At 40.9% G+C, this 19,972-nt stretch overlaps 2 protein-coding genes across 3 annotated transcripts in view; both read left to right on the forward strand.

Annotated features, from left to right (window-relative positions):
* Nucleotides 1–19,972, forward strand: part of GRAMD1C (GRAM domain containing 1C) — a 106,479-nt gene that overhangs the window by 29,517 nt on the left and 56,990 nt on the right. Inside the window, exons 3-6 of one of the 2 annotated variants that reach the window (XM_054483008.2) lie at nucleotides 884–968; nucleotides 6,842–6,945; nucleotides 7,521–7,616; nucleotides 14,085–14,165. In XM_054483008.2, the coding sequence (XP_054338983.1) occupies nucleotides 884–968; nucleotides 6,842–6,945; nucleotides 7,521–7,616; nucleotides 14,085–14,165 (366 nt within the window). Of the gene's footprint in view, nucleotides 1–883; nucleotides 969–6,841; nucleotides 6,946–7,520; nucleotides 7,617–14,084; nucleotides 14,166–19,972 lie in introns of those variants that run through there. The other variant, XM_063661652.1, reaches the window with a different exon arrangement.
* LOC129033884 (CTD nuclear envelope phosphatase 1-like) lies at nucleotides 14,295–16,738 on the forward strand. The gene has a single exon (XM_054483011.2). It carries the CDS (start codon nucleotides 14,782–14,784, stop codon nucleotides 16,033–16,035), a length of 1,254 nt encoding a protein of 417 aa, XP_054338986.1. The 5' UTR covers nucleotides 14,295–14,781; the 3' UTR covers nucleotides 16,036–16,738.

Below are 19,972 nucleotides of genomic sequence, written 5' to 3' on the forward strand. Positions count from 1 at the left end.
AAGCTCTGGCCATTTAAAAAAATGTGGCAAGTGCAGCACACCAGCATGGCACATGTATATGTATGTAACTAACCTGCACATTGTGCACATGTACCCTAAAACTTAAAGTATAATAAAAAAAAAAGTGGCCATTTTAAAGTTTGTCCCAGTTTTTTATGTTCCCCTGAGACCTCTTGTGTCTTTGGCCAGGAAATGTGTGGATAGCCTGGGCTTTCTCTAGTTTGTATTACGCACATTGGAGCCTTTGTTCAGCTAGGAATATGTGACTAGTTTATCAGGCCCATCTATGGCTTCCTCTCCTTCAAGATCTTTCTAAGCTCCTTGCTAATCTGCCATTCTGCTTGCTCCAATTGGTACAGAGTTTTCCCTTTTACTCCTGGGCATAGATTTTCTGCCTCCAATCCAAATCACAGCTCAACTCTCTCTGTCAAGATAGCTGCCAATTTTCATGATCTATTCCCACCCCCAAAGAACTACCACAAAGACTTAACAGGTGAAGGAAGAAGGGTAATGGGAACAGGCCCAGGAACGAGTGCCACAGACTTCCACCATCCTTACCTAAGTTCAGTGGATTTTCATGAACAAATACTTCTCAGTTGATTGTATTGTATGCCTTTGGTCATTTTCCATCATTTGAGATGATTATTTTTGACAGTTTTTTTCTAGTTATATATTTGCTTTTGCAGAGGGGATTGCCAAACTCCTCATCTCATCATGCTGGAAGTCTTCTTTGCTTCTTTTTGGTGTTTTTGAAATGTTTATTTATATAAGGACATACAAAATATTGCATAGAAAGCATATGATTTTAAATTCCACTTGATATTTATTTTCTAGGACACTATAATTACAATTAGGCAGAAATGTAATCTTTTTATTGTTGCAGATTTCAAGTTCCACCTATAAAGACAGGAATGAGGAATACAGAAGACAGTTCACACATCTGCCTGATACAGAGAGGCTGATAGCAGGTAAAAAAGAAATTTGCAAAAAAAATTTTTATTACCTCATTATAAAAAGAAAACCAGTAAGTGACAGTCTATGTAATAAAATTTAAGCCTTTATGCTAGACAGAATATAATTTTCAAGATAAGCATCATCCTTATGATCCAGCAATCCCATTTCTGGGTAGATATCCAAAAGAAAGGAAATCAATATATTGAAGAGATATCTGCACATTCATGTTTATTGTAGCACTGTTGACAATACCGAAGATATGGAATCAACCTAAGTAGCCATCAATGGATGAATGGATAAAGAAAATGTGGTACATAAATGCAATGAAATATTATTGAGCCATAAAAAAGAATGAAATGCTGCCATTTGCAACAGTGTGGATGGAACTGGAGGACATTATGTTAAATGAAATAAGCCAGGCACAAGAAGACAGATATCCCATGTTCTCACTCATATGTGGGAGCTAAAAAGAAATTGATCTCATGGAGATAGAGTAGAATGATGCCAGGTGTGGTGGCTCATGCCTGTTATCCCAGCACATTGGGAGACTGAGGCAGGAACATTGCTTGAGCCCAGGAGTTCCAGACCAGCCTGGTCAACATAGTCAGATCCTGTCTGTATTATTAAAAAAAAAAAAAAAATTAGCCAGGTGTGGTGGTATGTGCCTGTAGTCCCAGCTGCTCAAGAGGCTGAGATGAGAAAATCACCAGAGCCCAGGAATTGGAGACTGCACGAGCTGTGGTGGTGTCACTTCACTCTACCCTGGGCAACATAGTGAGACCCTGACCCACCCCCACATCCCCCCTCAAAAAAAGAGAGAGAGAGAGTAGAGTGATGGTTACCAGAGGGCTGGGAAGGGTACTAAGAAGGGAAGATAAAAAGGAGATGGTTAATGGGTACAAGAATACAGTTAGATAGAAGGAATAAGATGTAGTGTTCAGTATCACATGGGGAGACTATAGTTAACAGTAATTTATTGTGTATTTCAAAATAACCAAAAGAGTGGAATTGGGATGTTTCTAATACAAAGATATGATAAATAGTTGAGGTGATGATATCTCAATTACTTTGATTTGATCATTACAAAATATGTGCTTATTCCAGTATATCACATTACTCCATAAACCACAACCATTCAGTATCCATAATAATTAAAAATTTAAAGAAAAAGAAGCAGCATCTTCATAATTAGACAATGGAAAACTCAATTGCAATTCAGGGAGGAATGATTTTTGACTTATAAGAATTTTTTTTTTTGTTTGGCTGGGTGCAGTGGCGCATACCTGTAATCCCAGCACTTTGGGAGGCTGAGGTGGGAGGATTGCCTGAGGCCAGGAGTTCGAGACCAGCCTGGGCAACAAAGCGAGACCTTGGCTCAACAAATAAATAAAAGACATACACACACGCACACACACAGAGGAATATTAAGTACTAAGAAAATATAACTAAAAATAAATGATTTGTCACAATGATTTTGGTGCATCAAATTGGAGGGAAAATTTAAACTTGATGTTCAATATATATTAACTACCTCCAGAAAAATACACTGTCTAACAGATGTACTCATAGAGCAACTTCACAAATGTTCTAGGGCTAAATCATTATTTGTGTAATTGTTCACATGGATTTTTTTTTGAAGTAGGCTTTAAGAGGAAAAATTTAATCATTTTTCTTTTAAAAGTGTTTTATTTTTTACTATAAGCTTAATATATACTCATGACAATAAAACTACAGAGCTAAGTTTTAGTTTTAGTATATATTTAATTGAAAACATTTATTTAGGTTGGGTGTGGTGGCTCATGCCTGTAATCCCAACACTTTGGGAGGCTGAGGCGGGTGGCTTACTTGAGCCCAGGAGTTCGAGATCATCCTGGACAACGTAGTGAGACCTCATCTCTACAGTACTTTGGGAGGCCGAGGCGGGCGGATCATGAGGTCAGGAGATCCTGGCTAACACGGTGAAACCCCGTTTCTACAAAAAATACAAAAAATTAGCCAGGCGTGGTGGTGGACGCCTGTAGTCCCAGCTACTTGGGAGGCTGAGGCAGGAGAATGGCGTGAACCTGGGAGGTGGAGCTTGCAGTGAGCCAAGATCATGCCACTGTACTCCAGCCTGGGCAACAGAGTGAGACTCTGTCTCAAAAAAAAAAAAAAAAAAAGCAACCAACAACAACAACAAAAAAATCAGATGGACATGGTGGCACGCACCTGTAGTCCCAGCTACTTAGGAGGCTGAGGTGGGAGGATTGCTTGAGCCCAGGAGGTGGAGGTTGCAGTAAGGAGAGGTCATGCCAGTGTACCCCAGCCTGGGTGACAGAACAAGATTTGTCTCAAACAAAAACAAAAATGAAAACAAAAACATTTATTTATATGAATTTCTCAGATTTTTGGTACTATTAGGAAATGTTTAATTCACTGTCTAGAACTCGATGAATTTCTAGACAGTTCAACTCAATAAATATCATAATGAATTAAAGCAATTTTTAAAAACATTGTTTATTGGAAGTAATACAGTCCCATGATAAAATTTGCAAATGCTACATAAGGACATAAAGTGAAAAGTGAAAAGTGAGTGATCCTTACAACCAAGACCACTTCAATGTTCTTCCTGGGAGATAACCACTGTTAGTAATTTCTTAGGTATAATTTCAGAAAATTTCTATATGGATTATATATATAGAAAAAAACTTAAATGGGAACAGACTGTGCTTATTGTTTTGAATCTTGCTTAGATCTCTTTTTTGTTTGCTATTTGCACTACTATGAATCCACTTCATTCTTTTTTTTTTCCATACTTTTTTTTTTTTTTTTTGGAGATAGAGTCTCGCTCTGTCGCCCAGGCTGGAGTGCAGTGGTGTGATCTCAGCTCACTGCAACCTCCACCTCCCAGGTTCAAGTGATTCTCGTGTCTCAGCCTCTCGAGTAGCTGGGATTACAGGCACGCACCACCACGTCTGGTTAATTTTTGTATTTTTAGTAGAGATGAGGTTTCTCCATGTTGGCCAGGCTGGTCTTGAACTCCTGATCTCAAGTGATCTACCTGCCTTGGCCTCCCAAAGTGCTGGGATTACAGGCCTGAGCCACTGCACCCAGCCAAGAAGCCATTAAAAAAAAAATCAATTGTACTGAAGTATAAATTTATTACAATAAAACATATCCATTTTAGGGAATCCATTTTTGAAAACCACTGAGGCTAGGCATGGTGGCTCACACCTGTAATCCCAGCACTTTGAGAGGCTGAGGCGGGCAGATCGCTTGAGGCCAGGAGTTCAAGACCAGCCTGGGCAACATGGTGAAACCCTGTGTCTACTAAAAATACACACACACAAAAAATTAGCTAGGCATGGTGGCGGGCGCCTGTAGTCCCAGCTACTCGGGAGACTGAGGCAGTAGAATGGCATGAACCCGGGAGGCGGAGCTTGCAGTGAGCCGAGATCACGCCACTGCCCTCCAGCCTGGGCAACAGAGCAAGACTCTGTCTCAAAAAAAAAAAAAAAATAATAATTAGCCGGGTGTGGTGGCACACGCTTTTAATCCCAGCTACTTGGTAGACTGAGACATGAGAATCGCTTGAACCCAGAAGGCGGAGGTTGCAGTGAGTTGAGATCGCGCCGTTGCACTCTAGCCTGAGCGACAGAGCGAGACCCTGTTTCAAAACAACAACAACAACAGCAACAACAAAAAACACTCGAAAAAGTCTGCTGATATATATCAAATAGTCTTCAGTTAAATAATCTAAGTGGTTACTATGCCATTGAACATAGTTAATGTAAAATAATACAGTGGTTCTCAAAGTGTGGTCCACAGACTAGCAACACTGTTAGTACCTGAGAGCTTGTTAGACACACAGATGCACCCCAGAACTATTTAATCGGAAACCTTGGGGGAGAGGCCTAGCAATCTGTGTTTTTTTGTTTGTTTGTTTGTTTTTTTTTTTTTTTTTTTTTGGAGACAGACTCTCACTCTGTCGCCCAGGCTGGAGTGCAATGGCATGATCTCAGCTCACTGTAACCTCTGCCTCCTGGGTTCAAGCGATTCTCCTGCCTCAGCCTCCCGAGTAGCTGGAATTACAGGTGCCCGCCACCATGGCTAATTTTTGTATTTTTAGTAGAGATGAGGTTTCGCCATGTTGGCCAGGCTGGTCTCAAACTCCTGACCTCAGGTGATCCGCCCGCCTTGGCCTCTCAAAGTGCTGGGATTGCAGGTGTGAGCCACCACACTTGGCTGCAATATGTGTTTAGTAAGTCAGCCAGGTATTTCTGATCTGAAGTTTGAGAAGCATTGAATTGATAAAACGGTTTGGTGGTTTGGAAAAAAATTTCAGGATATTTCAAGGTGACCTTTAGCCCAATCTCTGTTTTAGTGATGAATACTAGTTAATGGGTAACCTAACCTGCTTAATTATTTACAAGAAAATTCTGTTTGGTGGCACCTCACTTTTGTTTTGCTGATGGAAGCATTGTGAAAGACTGAATTACTTTGCTCAATTTTTAGTATTTGCTTAGACATTTAACATGACTAAGTGGAAACATTTTGAGATTTATTCAACATCTACCTAAAATTGCTAATTAGTTTATAGAGTTTTAAAATTTAGCAGTTAAGCTAAATCTCCTCATAGCAGCCCTTTGTATCTTATATTACTAATAATTTAGCAGTACAGTTTACATTCTCCACAGAGCCAGATCTTAACCTTAAAGGTATGGTATTAACTTGTTTGGCAGGCAGACTTGATTTTGCTGGACTTTAGTGGTGAGGTGGAGAGAATCAACTTTTTTTTTTCGGAGACGGAGTCTCGCTCCCTGGAGTGGAGTGGCACGATCTCGGCTCAGTGCAACCATCACCTTCCAGGTTCAAGAGATTCTCCCGCCTCAGCCTCCCAAGTAGCTGGGATTACAGGTGCCCGCCACCACGGCTAATTTTTGTATTTTTAGTAGAAACAGGGTTTCCCCATGTTGGCCAGGTTGGTCTCCAACTTCAGAACTCAAGTGATCCGCTGGCCTCGGCCTCCCAGTGTTGAGATTACAGGCGTGAGCCACTGTGCCCAGCCCAGCTGAGAGAAACAACTTTGAAACTGACTTAAAATGTATACAGTTTTCTGAGTCATCTTTGACCCCTCTTTACTTTTGTCTAACATCTAATCAATTACCAATTCACCATCAGTACTACCTCCTAAATATATCTTAATCTAACTACTCTGTCTCTTACTATGGTCACCTTCTGGTCTGAGTCACCATCAGCTTTTCTCTGGACTTCCAACTAATTTATCATAATTCATTCTCACAATGTGAATAAAGTAATCTTTAAATGTATACATCTGTTTCTGTTCCTTCCACTTAAAGGTCATCGGTGGCATCTCATGACAACCACAGTCTACTATGGCTTGTGAGACTTTACATGATGTAGCTTCTCTAGCTTCTCCAGCCCAAAGATCTAATAGTTCCTCAAATGTGCTGTGTTTCTTTCTACCAAAAGGCCTTTGCATGTGCTGTTCCCTTATGATCCTCCTGACCCTTTATTGATCTTTTCATGTTAAAGATCAGTTTTTTTTAGGAGAATCCTTCCTGATACACACTCTCTGCCCTGCCCTCCTCATACCTGCATATGCTCTCATAGCTTTCTCTACATTTGGGTCATTATCATATTTATTTTTATATTTGTTTATTTTCTGCCTTCCCTGTACATTGTGTTCCATGAAGGCAAGAGCCATTTCTGCTAATCCTAGTACACAGCAAAATATCTGACATATGGTGTCCAAAGTTTATGAAGGAATGAATGAATGAACTAATGAACAAAAAGTGATGACTTTCCATCTGTTGAAATATAGTATAAGGTCTATTAATTTCTCAGATTTTCGTGAATAAGCTGTATCTTATTTTTGTGTATGTAGATTATGCTTGTGCTCTTCAGAGGGACATTTTGCTTCAGGGACGACTATACCTTTCAGAAAACTGGCTATGTTTCTATAGCAACATCTTCAGATGGGAAACTACAGTAAGACATTTTGCATTTGATTTGTTGATACAAATAATTGCATAGAGATATATACAGTTCTTCCAAAAACTGTACTTTAGATGATTCCAAAGTAAATTTATATATATTTGTGCATCTAAACTAATGTGCATGTAAATACAAACATGTGTTGTATATATAAGTATGTAATATATTTTTCTGATTTAATACATTGAGCTCCAGTATAGTTAAAGATATTTTAATTGAAAAAAAGCTTGAACATATATCTTAATGGCTGCCAAAACCATGTCTTAAGTGACAGACTGTCTGATTTTTGTTTGTGTGTTAATGTGGAGCATGAACACCCACATGTCTTTTCAAACTTTGTACTAATGTTAGATAGAGGAGTTGTTGGGGGAGAATACTGCAGGACAAACTGCTTACCCTGTTTTTCTCAGAGTATACAAGCGTGTACTTACTAACTCCTTCAGGTCGAAAAACCTGAAGAATATTCAACTGCGAAGTTGAATATTCTGGATTAGATTGATGGGATACTTGGCATTTTGTATTGTGTATGTTTCTCACAAATACATTAAAAAATTCTTTCGTGTGTTTAGATTTCTATTGCTTTAAAGAATATAACCTTCATGACCAAGGAGAAAACTGCTCGACTCATCCCAAATGCTATCCAGATAGTTACAGAAAGTGAAAAGGTGAAAAACTTTTCTATCTTTGTTATATTACATAATGTGAAGAAAATCTGCCTCATACTCATCATCAATGTTGGGAAATTAGGCAGTTCTTCCTGGAGTTAGGAATATCTGATACACATATGTTTAATACTAGAATTCTGTATGCAGTTATATTAGTGGTTAACTTTAAATGACTGCTGACATTTTTTGTACTTTATAGTTTACAGATAACTTTCACTCATATTTTTTCATTTCTAGGCAGGGTAACATTAGCACAATGTCCTTATTTCTAAATACTCTAATAATCCCATGAGTATTTTTCAGTCAGTAATAACTGCACAATAGCAACTAACAAAAAATGCTCCTGGTGAACAGAGATTTGGATAGCATACACATAAACACTAACCACTGTATTCTTTTTTTAAAAAATGGCAATTATCCTTAACTGACATAATTTTTATTATTCACCTACAATATCTGCCATTTCTTAGTGGGGGGATATATCAAGAATATTTCTTAACCACCTGGAAAATTGGTTAGGGCCCTGTGTGAGAGACATTAGAAGTGTAGTGATGAGAAAGAAAGAGAAGAAAGGAGGAGAGGAAGGAAAGAAAGAAAAAAAAGGAAAGAGAAAAAAGAGGAGGGGTAGGGAGGGAGAAAAAGAGACAGGGAGAGTTTTGGGGGAGGAGGGGAGAGAGAATTAGCACCATGATATTAAATCTTTGTAATTATACTTTTTAATCTTGTGGAGATTCTTCTAAATTCACTTTAAATTTTATCTTACTCTTTTTTTAGAGACAGGGTCTTGCCATGTTGCACAGGCTAGCCTTGAGCATTTGGGGTCATGCGATCCTCCAACCTTAGCTTCCCAAGTAGCTGGGACTTCTGGTGTGCACCACTGAGCCTGGCTATTTTTATTTTTAAACAGTCTTATCCCTACAGAACACTTGCAAATGCAGTACAAAGAGCTTTTGCTCCTACATTAATTGAGAATAAATTCTCACTTTGATCCTCCATCACCTTAGATATTCTGGCATGTACTTCCAACAAAGACATTTTTCTATATAACCACAATATAATTCAACATCAAAAAATTAACACTGATCTGTTACCGCCATTCAGTTCTTAGATCCCATTCAATTTCCATAACCATCCCAATAATATCCTTTATAGCAAACAGACTCAGTTCAGGATTACACATTACATTTAGTTATCATGCTCTTTAATTTCCTGGAAGAGCTCCTTAGTCTTTTCTTGACTTTTATGTCCTTGATACTTTTAAAGATTACAGGTCAGTTATTTTGTAGGATATCTCTCAATTTGTGTTTGTCTGATGTTCCCTTGTGATTAAATTTAGGTTGTGTGATTTTGGAAGAAATACATGGAAATGACGCTCTGCTCTCACCACTACATCCTATCAGATGGCACATGATTTTAACTTCTACCATTACTGGTGATATTTACTTTGAACATTCGATTAAGGTGGTGTCTGCAGAATTTAGTATAATCTATTTTCCTTTGTAGTAATAAGTATTTTGGGGAAAGGTTTTTTTTTTTTTAAGAGATGGAGTTTTGTTTTTATTGCCCAGGCTCAAGTGCAATGGTGCAATCTTCGCTTACTGCAACCTCCGCCTCCTTGGTTCAAGCGATTCCCCTGCCTCAGCCTCCCAAGTAGCTGGGATTACAGGCATGCGCCACCATGCCCAGCTTATTTTTTTGTATTTGTAGTAGAGATGGGGTTTCACTATTTTGGTCAGGCTGGTCTTGAACTCCTGACCTCAGGTGATCTGCTCACCTTGGCCTCCCAAAGTGCTGGGATTACAGGCGTGAGCCACCGCGCCCAGCCTGGGGAAAGGTATTTTGAAACTATGCAGATATACCATTCTTACCATACTTCGAATTTATTCATTCATTTACTTATGTCAGTGTGAACTGGTAATTTCTTATCTTATTCAATGAATTATAAGCCATTACTATCATTATTTATTTTGATGCTCACATCATCCCAAATTTGGCCAGTGGGAGCCCCTTCAAGCTGGCTTCAGTATCCTTTTGAGTATTCTCAGTGTGTTTGAGCATTTACCTATTTTTTTGGCCCAAGATGTTTCAGGCTTTCCCTCCCCCAGCCCTGGGATCAACCACTTCTCCAAGGAGTCCTGGTTTCTTTTAGGGGAAACTGAAAGAAGCCAGTGTGTTCATTGCTGTGGGGTTGGGGGAGGGGTATCACTATTTTGAAACCCTTTAAGGGAGCATAATAATGGTGTACATTAAATGTATATAATCACAGACACATATGCATAATGCATACACATATATACACTCACTTATACATCTATTTATCCATCTATCCATCCATCCATCTAAAACATAAATTCACATCAGGACCTTCAAGTCCCATCTAACACCACAGAGTTTATTTTTGTTTTCTTCCTTTCCATATTTGTAACTCCCTTCCTGGCTGTGAGAAACCGGGCTCCCGTTATCCTTAATATAGTTACTTATTTAACCACTGGGCCTTTGTATAACCAATCTTCATCTCCGCTGCCACCTGTCTCCCACATGGATGCCTCATTGCCTGAGTTGGTTTCTGACACTTAGAATCAGGTTGCTGCCCATCACACGACGACACAGATGCTCTCATCATGTAAAAATTCTTGGCCAGGTGCAGTGGCTCACACCTGTAATCCCAGCACTTTGGGAGGCTGAGGAGGGCGGATCACGAGGTCAGGAGTTCGAGACCAGCCTGGCCAATATGGTGAAACCCCATCTCTGTTAAAAATACAAAAATTAGCTGGGCATGGTGGTGTGCACCTGTAATCCCAGCTATTCAGGAGGAGGAGGCAGAAGAATCGCTTGAACCCGGGAGGTGGAGGTTGCAGTGAGCTGAGACCGTGCCACTGCATTCCAGCCTGGGTGACAGAGTGAGACTCCGTCTCAAAAAAAAAACCAAAAAACAAACAAACCAACTCTCTTTATCCTGCTTAGGCTGATACTCCATGCCAAGTTGCTTTACCCTCTGCCAGATTGCCCTCTACAGGGACACCCTCTGTTCCCTGCTTGTGCCAGTTTGTCACTATTTGTGGTTGCTGTCCCCACCCTGCTTAGGCTCTGATACTCCAGCACAAGACCACCTTCATGAGCTCTATAACACTACGCCGCCCTCACCTGCTCTGGTTCTGACATGTCATTATAGGGCGTGCTCATTTGTGGCCACTCTTCACCATGTTTGGTCTTTGACACTTGACACCACACACAAAGCTACCTCTTTATGTGGTCACCCTCCTTGAGCTCTGACTCGTGCTCCTCCTCCATACTTTTTTCACCCCATTCTTGTTCTAATACAGTTCTCCACATCATCCCCATATGTGGAGGCCCTTACTCATTTGGGCTCTGACACTCCACACAGGGGATGACCTCTTCCTTTTTTTTTTTTTTTTTTTTAGACAGAGTTTCACTCTTGTCAACCAGGCTGGAGTGCAATGGCATGATCTTGGCTCACTGCAACCTCCACCTCCTGGGTTCAAGCAATTCTCCTGCCTCAGCCTCCCAAGTAGCTCAGATTACAGGTGCCCGCCACCACGCCTGGCTAATTTTTGTATTTTTAGTAGAGACGGGGTTTCACCATGTTGGCCAGGCTGGTCTTGAACCCCTGAGCTCAGGCGATCTGCCTGCCTCGGCCGCCCAAATTGTTGGGATTACCAGCGTGAGCCACCACGCCCGGCTGACCTCTTCATTCTTATCTGGTTTGGACACTCTGCTTTAGGCTACTTTTTTAGCCTCTCTTGCCTCCCACACTCCTAGTATGGATGCCTACTTTTCTCTTTTCCACCAATAGCTTTAGGGCTGAACTGTTCAGGAAGGAAAGAGGAAGACTCAAATATTCTTAGTTTTACAATTAATACATAATATACCTTTTCATTTTTTAACAAAATCATCAAACAGTTTCAAAACTAATATCTTCATTCCATACCCATAATCCCCAATTCCATTTTCTTTCTAGAGGCAAATGCTATCAGTTTGGTATATATCTTTTCAGACTTCCTTTCTTTGTATTTACATACAGGCATACATATATAAATATATAGTTTTGCTCTTTTTTAAAAAAAGTAAATGTAATCTTACATGTGTTGTTCATCAGCTCTCCTTTTTTTTGAAAACAACAACAACATTATCTCTTGTAGTTGTAGGTCTGCACATGTAGATAGACCCACCTCTTTTTAAAAAAATGCTGTATGGTATTTCATAGAATGGATATGCCGTGATTTCCTTTACAATTAGTTTCTTTCTAATATTTTGTTATTACAAACGGTGCTGCAGTGAACAGCCTGACCATGCCCTCTTATGCTCATGTGTGACTGTTTCTCACATATGTATTGGAATTTCAGGATCAAGCATTTAAATTTTAATAATGACAGTAAGTCAGCATTTACTGAACACTTACTGTTATCTAGACACTGCTTTAAGCTCTTTACATATATTTTCATATTTAATTCTTATAGAGATCCACTATGATAATTATTCTCATTTTGCAGATGAGAAAACTAAAGAAAAGAAAAGTGAGCCAATTCACAGTACTAACAATAGATGATAGAACAACAATGTGAACCCAGTTCATTTAATTGCAGAGACCCTAGTCTTAGCTTCCTCACTATGTTAACTCAATGATTTCATTTTTTCATCATCATGGTAAAAAATTCTGTACTACTAAATATTCACCCCTTTTATGTACTCTATGACTAAAGGAAGGCTAATCATAGCAATTTTAGTTGTTTTGGGTTCTAGATTATGTTCTATGCCCCAGCGACTTAGAGGTATCATTATCCAGAACTCTTCCCAAACTCATAAGAAGGCTATTATTGAATCAAGATTTATTTAATTTAATTTATTTATTTATTATTTTTGTCTGAGATGGAGTCTCGCTCTGTCACCCAGGCTGGAGTGCAGTGGTGCGATCTTAGCTCGCTGCAACCTCTGCCTCCCTGGTTCAAGCGATTCTCCAGCCTCAGCCTCCCGAGAAGCTGGGGCTACAGGCATATGCCACTACCATGCCAGGCTAATTTTTGTATTTTTAGTAGAGATCGGGTTTCACCATGTTGGCCAGGCTGGCCTTGAGCTCCTGACCTCAGGTGATCCACCCACCTCGGCCTCCCGAAATGCTGGGATTACAGGCATGAGCCACCATGCCCAGCCAAATCAAGATTTATTAATATGTTTTTAAAGTTGGATATCTAGCAAGGAATAAAAGAAAAGTAGTAATTTATGTAGATTATCCAGAAAGCTGGGCGTTTTAAGGAGTTGGGAATGTGGTGGTTGTGCATGAGAGTGGATAAAGTTGATACTAAGCTATATAGTACAAGAAGTGGGAATTAGCAAGCATAACACAGTGGTGAAAATGAGATAGACTAGGAGATTTTTAAAATCTATATATCTGAATACAGGGTTGTAAGGTTACTATAATTAGGCAAAACAATTTGGCCTAAGAAAAGGGAATAGGGAAGAGCAAGTATTGATTGTTAGATCACGTATTATGTATATAATTCTATTTGGAAGAGATCCTGCATTTATCTTCTTTGTAAAAAGTTTTACTTTATGAATAATGTATAGCAAAGTTTCAATTTAATGAATTAGAAAATAGCACTCTAAAGTCTTTCTATGAAAAGCATTAACATCCAAAATATTATTTGTTTGGTGTTTTACTTAATAAAATAACTTAATCCAGCATAGAACTGAGCTTTCTCCTTCCTAAGGATAACTGCTCAGCCATGAAAGGTCATTAACTAGGGAACTGGGAGAGATAAAACACTGCGAAGACTGTATTTAGTGCTGTCTTGTTGCATTTTCTTATAAAAGTCTATTTTAAAATAAGACTTTGCAAAAATCAATTAAGTAAAAATGTAGAATTATAGATTGAAACATGCTACTTTTCTCTTATACCATTCAAAGAAAAGTGCAGTGTTAGCATGGGTGCTTTATATCTATAATTAGCAGAGAGGTATTTCTGGAGTTTTTAGAAGACCATGAAAACTGATATAATTAAAAATTAAGATCCTTAAATCTATCTCTGAAATCCACATGTATTTTTATCTTATTCCTTTGTGTATACTTGGCTCAAGTGGCAGCCAATTCATATCTCTTTGCAAAGTTCAGAATAAAATAAAGTTTTCATTTTTTCATAATTTTATTTAGATTGATTTCCACAGTAAAACTGATAAACATAAATAGCTACCTATTTCAAGTCCCCATTGCTAGTAAATACTGACAAAATTGTGTTTATTGGAAGATACAATTTGTAAAGACACCTTGTTCATATAGCAACTTCCTGTGTTTCTTCTATTATAAGAAAAAGTTAAATAAAAATAGTATACAAAGTAGGCAATGTTGACCTACTAGTTTGCTTTAACCATAAGCAAGTCCCCATAGACCTTCATGACAGATAATCTTCTCTTATTTTCCATGACACTAAAATTGTCCTATTATTTTTCTTTGCAGTTTTTCTTCACATCTTTTGGTGCCAGGGATAGAAGTTACCTCAGTATCTTTAGGTTGTGGCAGAATGTATTATTAGATAAGGTAAGTGTTCATACCAGAGGCAGTTGCTTATTATAAGAATCTCCTAGTATATTTGTGAATTGAAAAGCTCCTTTTTATTTTTCTTAACTAAATTTGACTAGATAATTGAAATTCTAAGTAGAAACTTCAATCAAAGCAAGATCTATAGTTACAAGTTAAGATGTTAATTATAATCCCCAGGATAATCACCAAGAAAATAAATAAAAATAAAAAATAAAAAATAAACAGCAAAGGAATTAAAATGATACACTAGAAAATATGTTTTTAACATATAGGAAAGCAGTAATGGTGGCACATAGGGACAAAGATGACACAGGACATATAGAAAACAAACAGCAAAATAGCCATTAAACATAAGTGGATTAAACACTGCAACCAAAGGGCAGAGATAGGCAGAATGAAAAAATACATGAACCAAGCCAGGAACAGTGGCTCATACCTGTAATCTTAGCACTTTGGGAGTCTGATGTGAGTGGATTGCTTGAGCCCAAGAGTTTGAGACGACCCTGGGTAACACAGCAAAACCCTGTCTCTACAAAAAATACAAAAATTAGCTGGGTGTGGTGACGCTTACCTGTAGTCCCAGCTACTTGGGAGGCTGAGGCAGGAGAATGGCATGAACCCGGGAGGTGGAGCTTGCAGTGAGCTGAGATCACACCAACTGCACTCCAGCCTCGGCGACAGCGAGACTCTGTCTCAAAAAAAAGAAAAAAAAAAGAAATTAGAGGCGCAGCGGACCACTCTCCGCTTTCCCCCCTTCCCCCTCCCTCCCTTTTCCCTTCCTCCTTTTTCCCTAGCCCCCTCCCCCGCTGCGCCCTCCTCCAGTTATCCTTCCTCTTTCCTCCTGGTCTCGGAGGACCCCATCCTAGCCCGACCTGTCTCGGCCCGCAACCTCCCCAAAGGCGTCGGTGCCACTCCCAGCCCATGTGGGCCCCCGCGGGCTGCCCACGCCTGTCCCCCAGCTCCCCGTTCCGCTGGGCTTTCCCCTTGCCAGGGGTGGCTTTCTGAGCCGCCCGCTCCGTGCCCCTCTCTGCATTCTCTCCTGCCACTCGGGGGCCCCGTTCCCTCTCCCTTCGGCGGGGGGCTGGCAGAGCTGGGCCGCAGGGGCCCTGGTACCGGCGGTGCCGGGGTCATCCAAATGATGCGGACGCAGTCTGCTGGGCTGCGCACGTTCGTGGCCTTCGCCTCCAAGCTCTGGAGCTTCTCCATTTACCTTTTGCGGGGGCAGATCCGCACGGTAATTCAGTACCAAACTGTTCGATATGATATCCTCCCCTTATCTCCTGTGTCCCGGAATCGGCTAGCCCAGGTGAAGAGGAAGATCCTGGTGCTGGATCTGGATGAGACACTTATTCACTCCCACCATGATGGGGTCCTGAGGCCCACAGTCCGGCCTGGTAAGCCTCCTGACTTCATCCTCAAGGTGGTAATAGACAAACATCCTGTCCGGTTTTTTGTACGTAAGAGGCCCCATGTGGATTTCTTCCTGGAAGTGGTGAGCCAGTGGTACGAGCTGGTGGTGTTTACAGCAAGCATGGAGATCTATGGCTCTGCTGTGGCAGGTAAACTGGACAATAGCAGAAGCATTCTTAAGAGGAGATATTACAGACAGCACTGCACTTTGGAGTTGAGCAGCTACATCAAGGACCTCTCTGTGGTCCACAGTGACCTCTCCAGCATTGTGATCCTGGATAACTCCCCAGGGGCTTACAGGAGCCGTCCAGACAATGCCATCCCCATCAAATCCTGGTTCAGTGACCCCAGCGACACAGCCCTTCTCAACCAGCTCCCGATGCAGGATGCCCTCAGGTTCACCGCTGACGTTCGTTCCGTGCTGAGCCGAAACCTTCACCAACATCGGCTCTGGTGACAGCTGCTCCCCCTCCACCTGAGTTGGGGTTGGGGTGGGGAAAGGGAGGGCGAGCCCTTGGGATGCCGTCTGATGCCCTGTCCAATGTGAGTACTGCGTGGGCAGGGTCTGCCCCTCCTACCCCTCTGCCCCGGGAGCCCTACACTCCACTTGGAGTCTGGATGGACACATGGGCAGGGGGCTCTGAAGCAGCCTCATTCTTAACTTCATGTTCACACTCCATGGAAACCCCAGACTGGGTGGGACACAGGCGGAAGCATAGGAGAGTCGAATCAGTGTTTGTGAAGAGGTAGGACTGGCCAGAGTGACAGACATACGGTGATCTAGGAGGCTCAAAGAGAAGCCAAGTCAGCTTTGTTGTGATTTGATTTTTTTTTTAAACTCTTGTACAAAACTGATCTAATTCTTCACTCCTGCTCCAAGGGCTGGGCTGTGGGTGGGATACTGGGATTTTGGGCCACTGGATTTTCCCTAAATTTCTCCCCCCTTTACTCTCCTTCTATTTTTCTCTCTTTAGACTCCCTCAGACCTGTAACCAGCTTTGTGTCTTTTTTCCTTTCTTCTCTTTTAAACCACGCATTATAACTTTGAAAAAAAAAAAAGAAATTAGAAAAAGGACAGCAAACTAAATGCAAAGCAAGAAGAAGCAAGGAAATAATAAAGATTATAACAGAAATGAATGAAGTAAAGAATAGAAAAATAGACAACAGAACCAAAACTTTTTCCTTTTTTTTTTTTTTTTTGAGATGGAGTCTCGCTCTGTCACCAGGCTAGAGTGCTGTGGCCCGATCTCAGCTCACTGCAACCTCCAACTCCCTGGTTCAAGGGATTCTCCTGCCTCAGCCTCCTGAGTAGCTGGGATTATAGGCATGCGTCACCACGCCCAGCTAATTTTTGTATTTTTAGTAGAGATGGGGTTTCACCATGTTGGCCAGGATGGTCTTGATCTCCTGATCTCGTGATCCACCTGCCTTGGCCTCTCAAAGTGCTGGGATTACAGGCATGAGCCACCGCGCCCAGCCTTTTAGTTTTTTTTTTTGGGGGGGACAGAGTCTCACTCTGTCGCCCAGGCTGGAGTACAGTGGTGGCACAATCTCAGCTCACCACAACCTCCATCTCACAGGTGCAAGCGATTCTCCTGCCTCAGTCTCCCAAGTAGCTGGGACTACAGGCTCCTGCCACCACACCCGGCTAATTTTTGGTATCTTTGGTAGAGGTGGGGTTTCACCATATTGGTCAGGCTGGCCTCTAACTCCTGACCTCTGGTGTTTCACCCACCTTGGCCTCCCAAAGTGCTGGGACTGCAGGTGTGAGCCACCGCACCCAGCCCAAAAGTTGCTTCTTTATAAAAAATGAGGCCGGGCACCGTGGCTCATGCCTGTAATCCTAGCACTTTGGGAGGCCGAGGTGGGTGGGTCACGAGGTCAGGAGATCAAGATCATCCTGGCTAACATGGTGAAACCCCGTCTCTACTAAAAATACAAAAAATTAGCTGGGCGTGGTGGTGGGCACCTGTAGTCCCAGCTACTCGGGAGGCTGAGGCAGGAGAATGGTGTGAACCCGGGAGGCGGAGCTTGCAGTGAGCTGAGATCGCGCCACTGCACTCCAGCCTGGGTGAAAGTGCAAGACTCTGTCTCCAAAAAAAAAAAAAAGAAAGAAAATTGACAAACCTTTAGCTAGATCAACCAAGAAAAAAAGAAGACTAAAATTGTAAAATTTAGGACTGAAAGTGGTGACAATACTACTAAACTTATAAAAATAAGAAAATTATAGGGAAATATTATGAATAATTGTATGCCAACAAATTATTTACTCTAAATGAAATGGATAAGTACTTAGAAAGTCACAAACTACTAAAACTGACTCAAGTAGAAATAGAGAATTTGAATAGACCTATAACAAGAAAAGAGATTGAATTAATGATAAAGAACCTACCACAAAGAAAAAGCCCAGGCCCAGGTGGCTTCATTGGTGAACCAACTGTTTACAGTAGAAGTAACACCTGTCCTTCACCTAGTATTCTAAAAATAGAGGGAACACTTCACAACTTGATCTATGAGTACAGTATTACCTTGATACCAAAACCAGACATCACCACAAGAAAACTCTGGACCAGTATCCCTTATGAACAATGACACAAAAATCCTCAACAAAATATTAGCAAATCAAATCCAGCAACATATGAAAAGGTTATATACCATTATCAAGTAGAATTTATACAAGTTGAACTCAAAGCAGAGAGTAAAGTGGTAGTTGCCACGGGTAGGAAGAAATGGGGAGATGTTGGTTAAAGGATACAAAGTTTCATTTATGCAAGATGAATGAGTACTGGAGATCAAATGTGCACCGTGCTGACTACAGTTAACAATACTATGTTGTATACTTGAAATTTGCTAAGAGAGTATATCTTAAGTTTTTTCACCAGTACAAAAAAAGAAAGAAGGCAAGCAAATGATAACTACATGAGGTAATGGATATGTTAATTAACCTGATTGTGGCGACCACAATGTATATGCATATCAAAACATCAAGTTGTATACCTTAAATATGTACCATTCCTATTTGTTAATTATACTTCAGTAAAGCTGAAAAAAATTTTTTTTAAATACAAATGCTGTTGAGGATGTGGAGAAAGTGGATCCCTCAAGTACATTGTTGGAAAGATTGTAATGATGCAGCCACTTTGAAAAACAGTTTGGCAGCTCCTCAAAATGTTTACCATAGATCTGTTCTTACAAAAACTTGTACCCCAACGTTTATAGCAGCATTTATTATTCATAGTAGCCAAAAAGTAGAAACAATCCAAATGTCCATCAAGTGATTAATGTATAAATAAAATGTATGGCCTGGTGTGGTGGCTCATGCCTGTAATCCCAGACTTTGGGAGGCTGAGGCGGACAGGTCACCTGAGGTCGGGAGTTCGAGACCAGCCTGACCAATATGGAAGAAACCCCATCTATACTAAAAATACAAATTAGCCGGGCGCGGTGGCACATGCCTGTAATCCCAGCTACTCAGGAGGCTGAAGCAGGAGAGAATCACTTGAACCCGGGAGGCAGAGGTTGCAGTGAGCCGAAATCGCGCTATTGCACTCCAGCCTGGGCAGTAAGAGCAAAACTCCTAAAAAAAAAAGTATATCCACACAGTGGAATATCATTCAGTAATAAAATGTAGTGAAGTACTGATACATGCTACAACATGGATGAGCCTTGAAAACATAATGCTAAGTGAAAGACGCCAGTCACAAAAGAACACATACTGTAGGATTCTGTTCTTATGAAATGTTTAGAATAGGCAAGTTCATAGAAACAGAAATAGTAAAGTTATTGCCTGGAGGAGGGAGTAATGAGAAGTGACAGCTGATGGAGTCAGGTATCTTTCTGGGTTGACAACATGTCCTGAAATTAGCGGTGATGGTTGTTTAACTTTGGATATGTGAAAACCGCCTGAATTGTACACTTAGAGGGATGAATTTTCTGGTATGTGAATTATAGCACAGTAAAGCTGCTGTTAAAAGAAATGGTTTAAGGGGAACAGTAGAGATTTCCTGCAGATAAGAAAACCTCTTTTTTTTTTTCTAAATGGAGTTTTGCTCTTGTTGCCCAGGCTAGAGTGCAATGGCGATCTCGGCTCACTGCAACCTCTGTCTCCTAGGTTCAAGTGATTCTCCTGCCTCAGCCTCCCGAGTAGCTGAGATTACAAGCATGCGCCACTGAGCCTGGCTAATTTTGTATTTTTAGTAGAGACAGGGTTTCTCCATGTTGGTCAGGCTGGTCTCAAACTCCCGACCTCAGGTGATCTGCCCGCCTCGGCCTCCCAAAGTACTGGGATTACTGGTGTGAGCCTCCGCCCAGACAAGAAAGTTTCTTTCTTTGAAGCTGGCAGGTGGGAACTTAGCCTCTTCTCCTCCCTACTCCCCAGCTAAGCACCTCCCTGA

This window comes from Pongo pygmaeus, chromosome 2 (assembly GCF_028885625.2).
Source record: "Pongo pygmaeus isolate AG05252 chromosome 2, NHGRI_mPonPyg2-v2.0_pri, whole genome shotgun sequence".
Taxonomy (NCBI): domain Eukaryota; kingdom Metazoa; phylum Chordata; class Mammalia; order Primates; family Hominidae; genus Pongo; species Pongo pygmaeus.

Coding starts and splice junctions, on each gene's coding strand:
- LOC129033884 (XM_054483011.2), top strand. CDS start 14,782: ATGAACCCGGGAGGTGGAGCTTGCAGTGAGCTGAGATCACACCAACTG.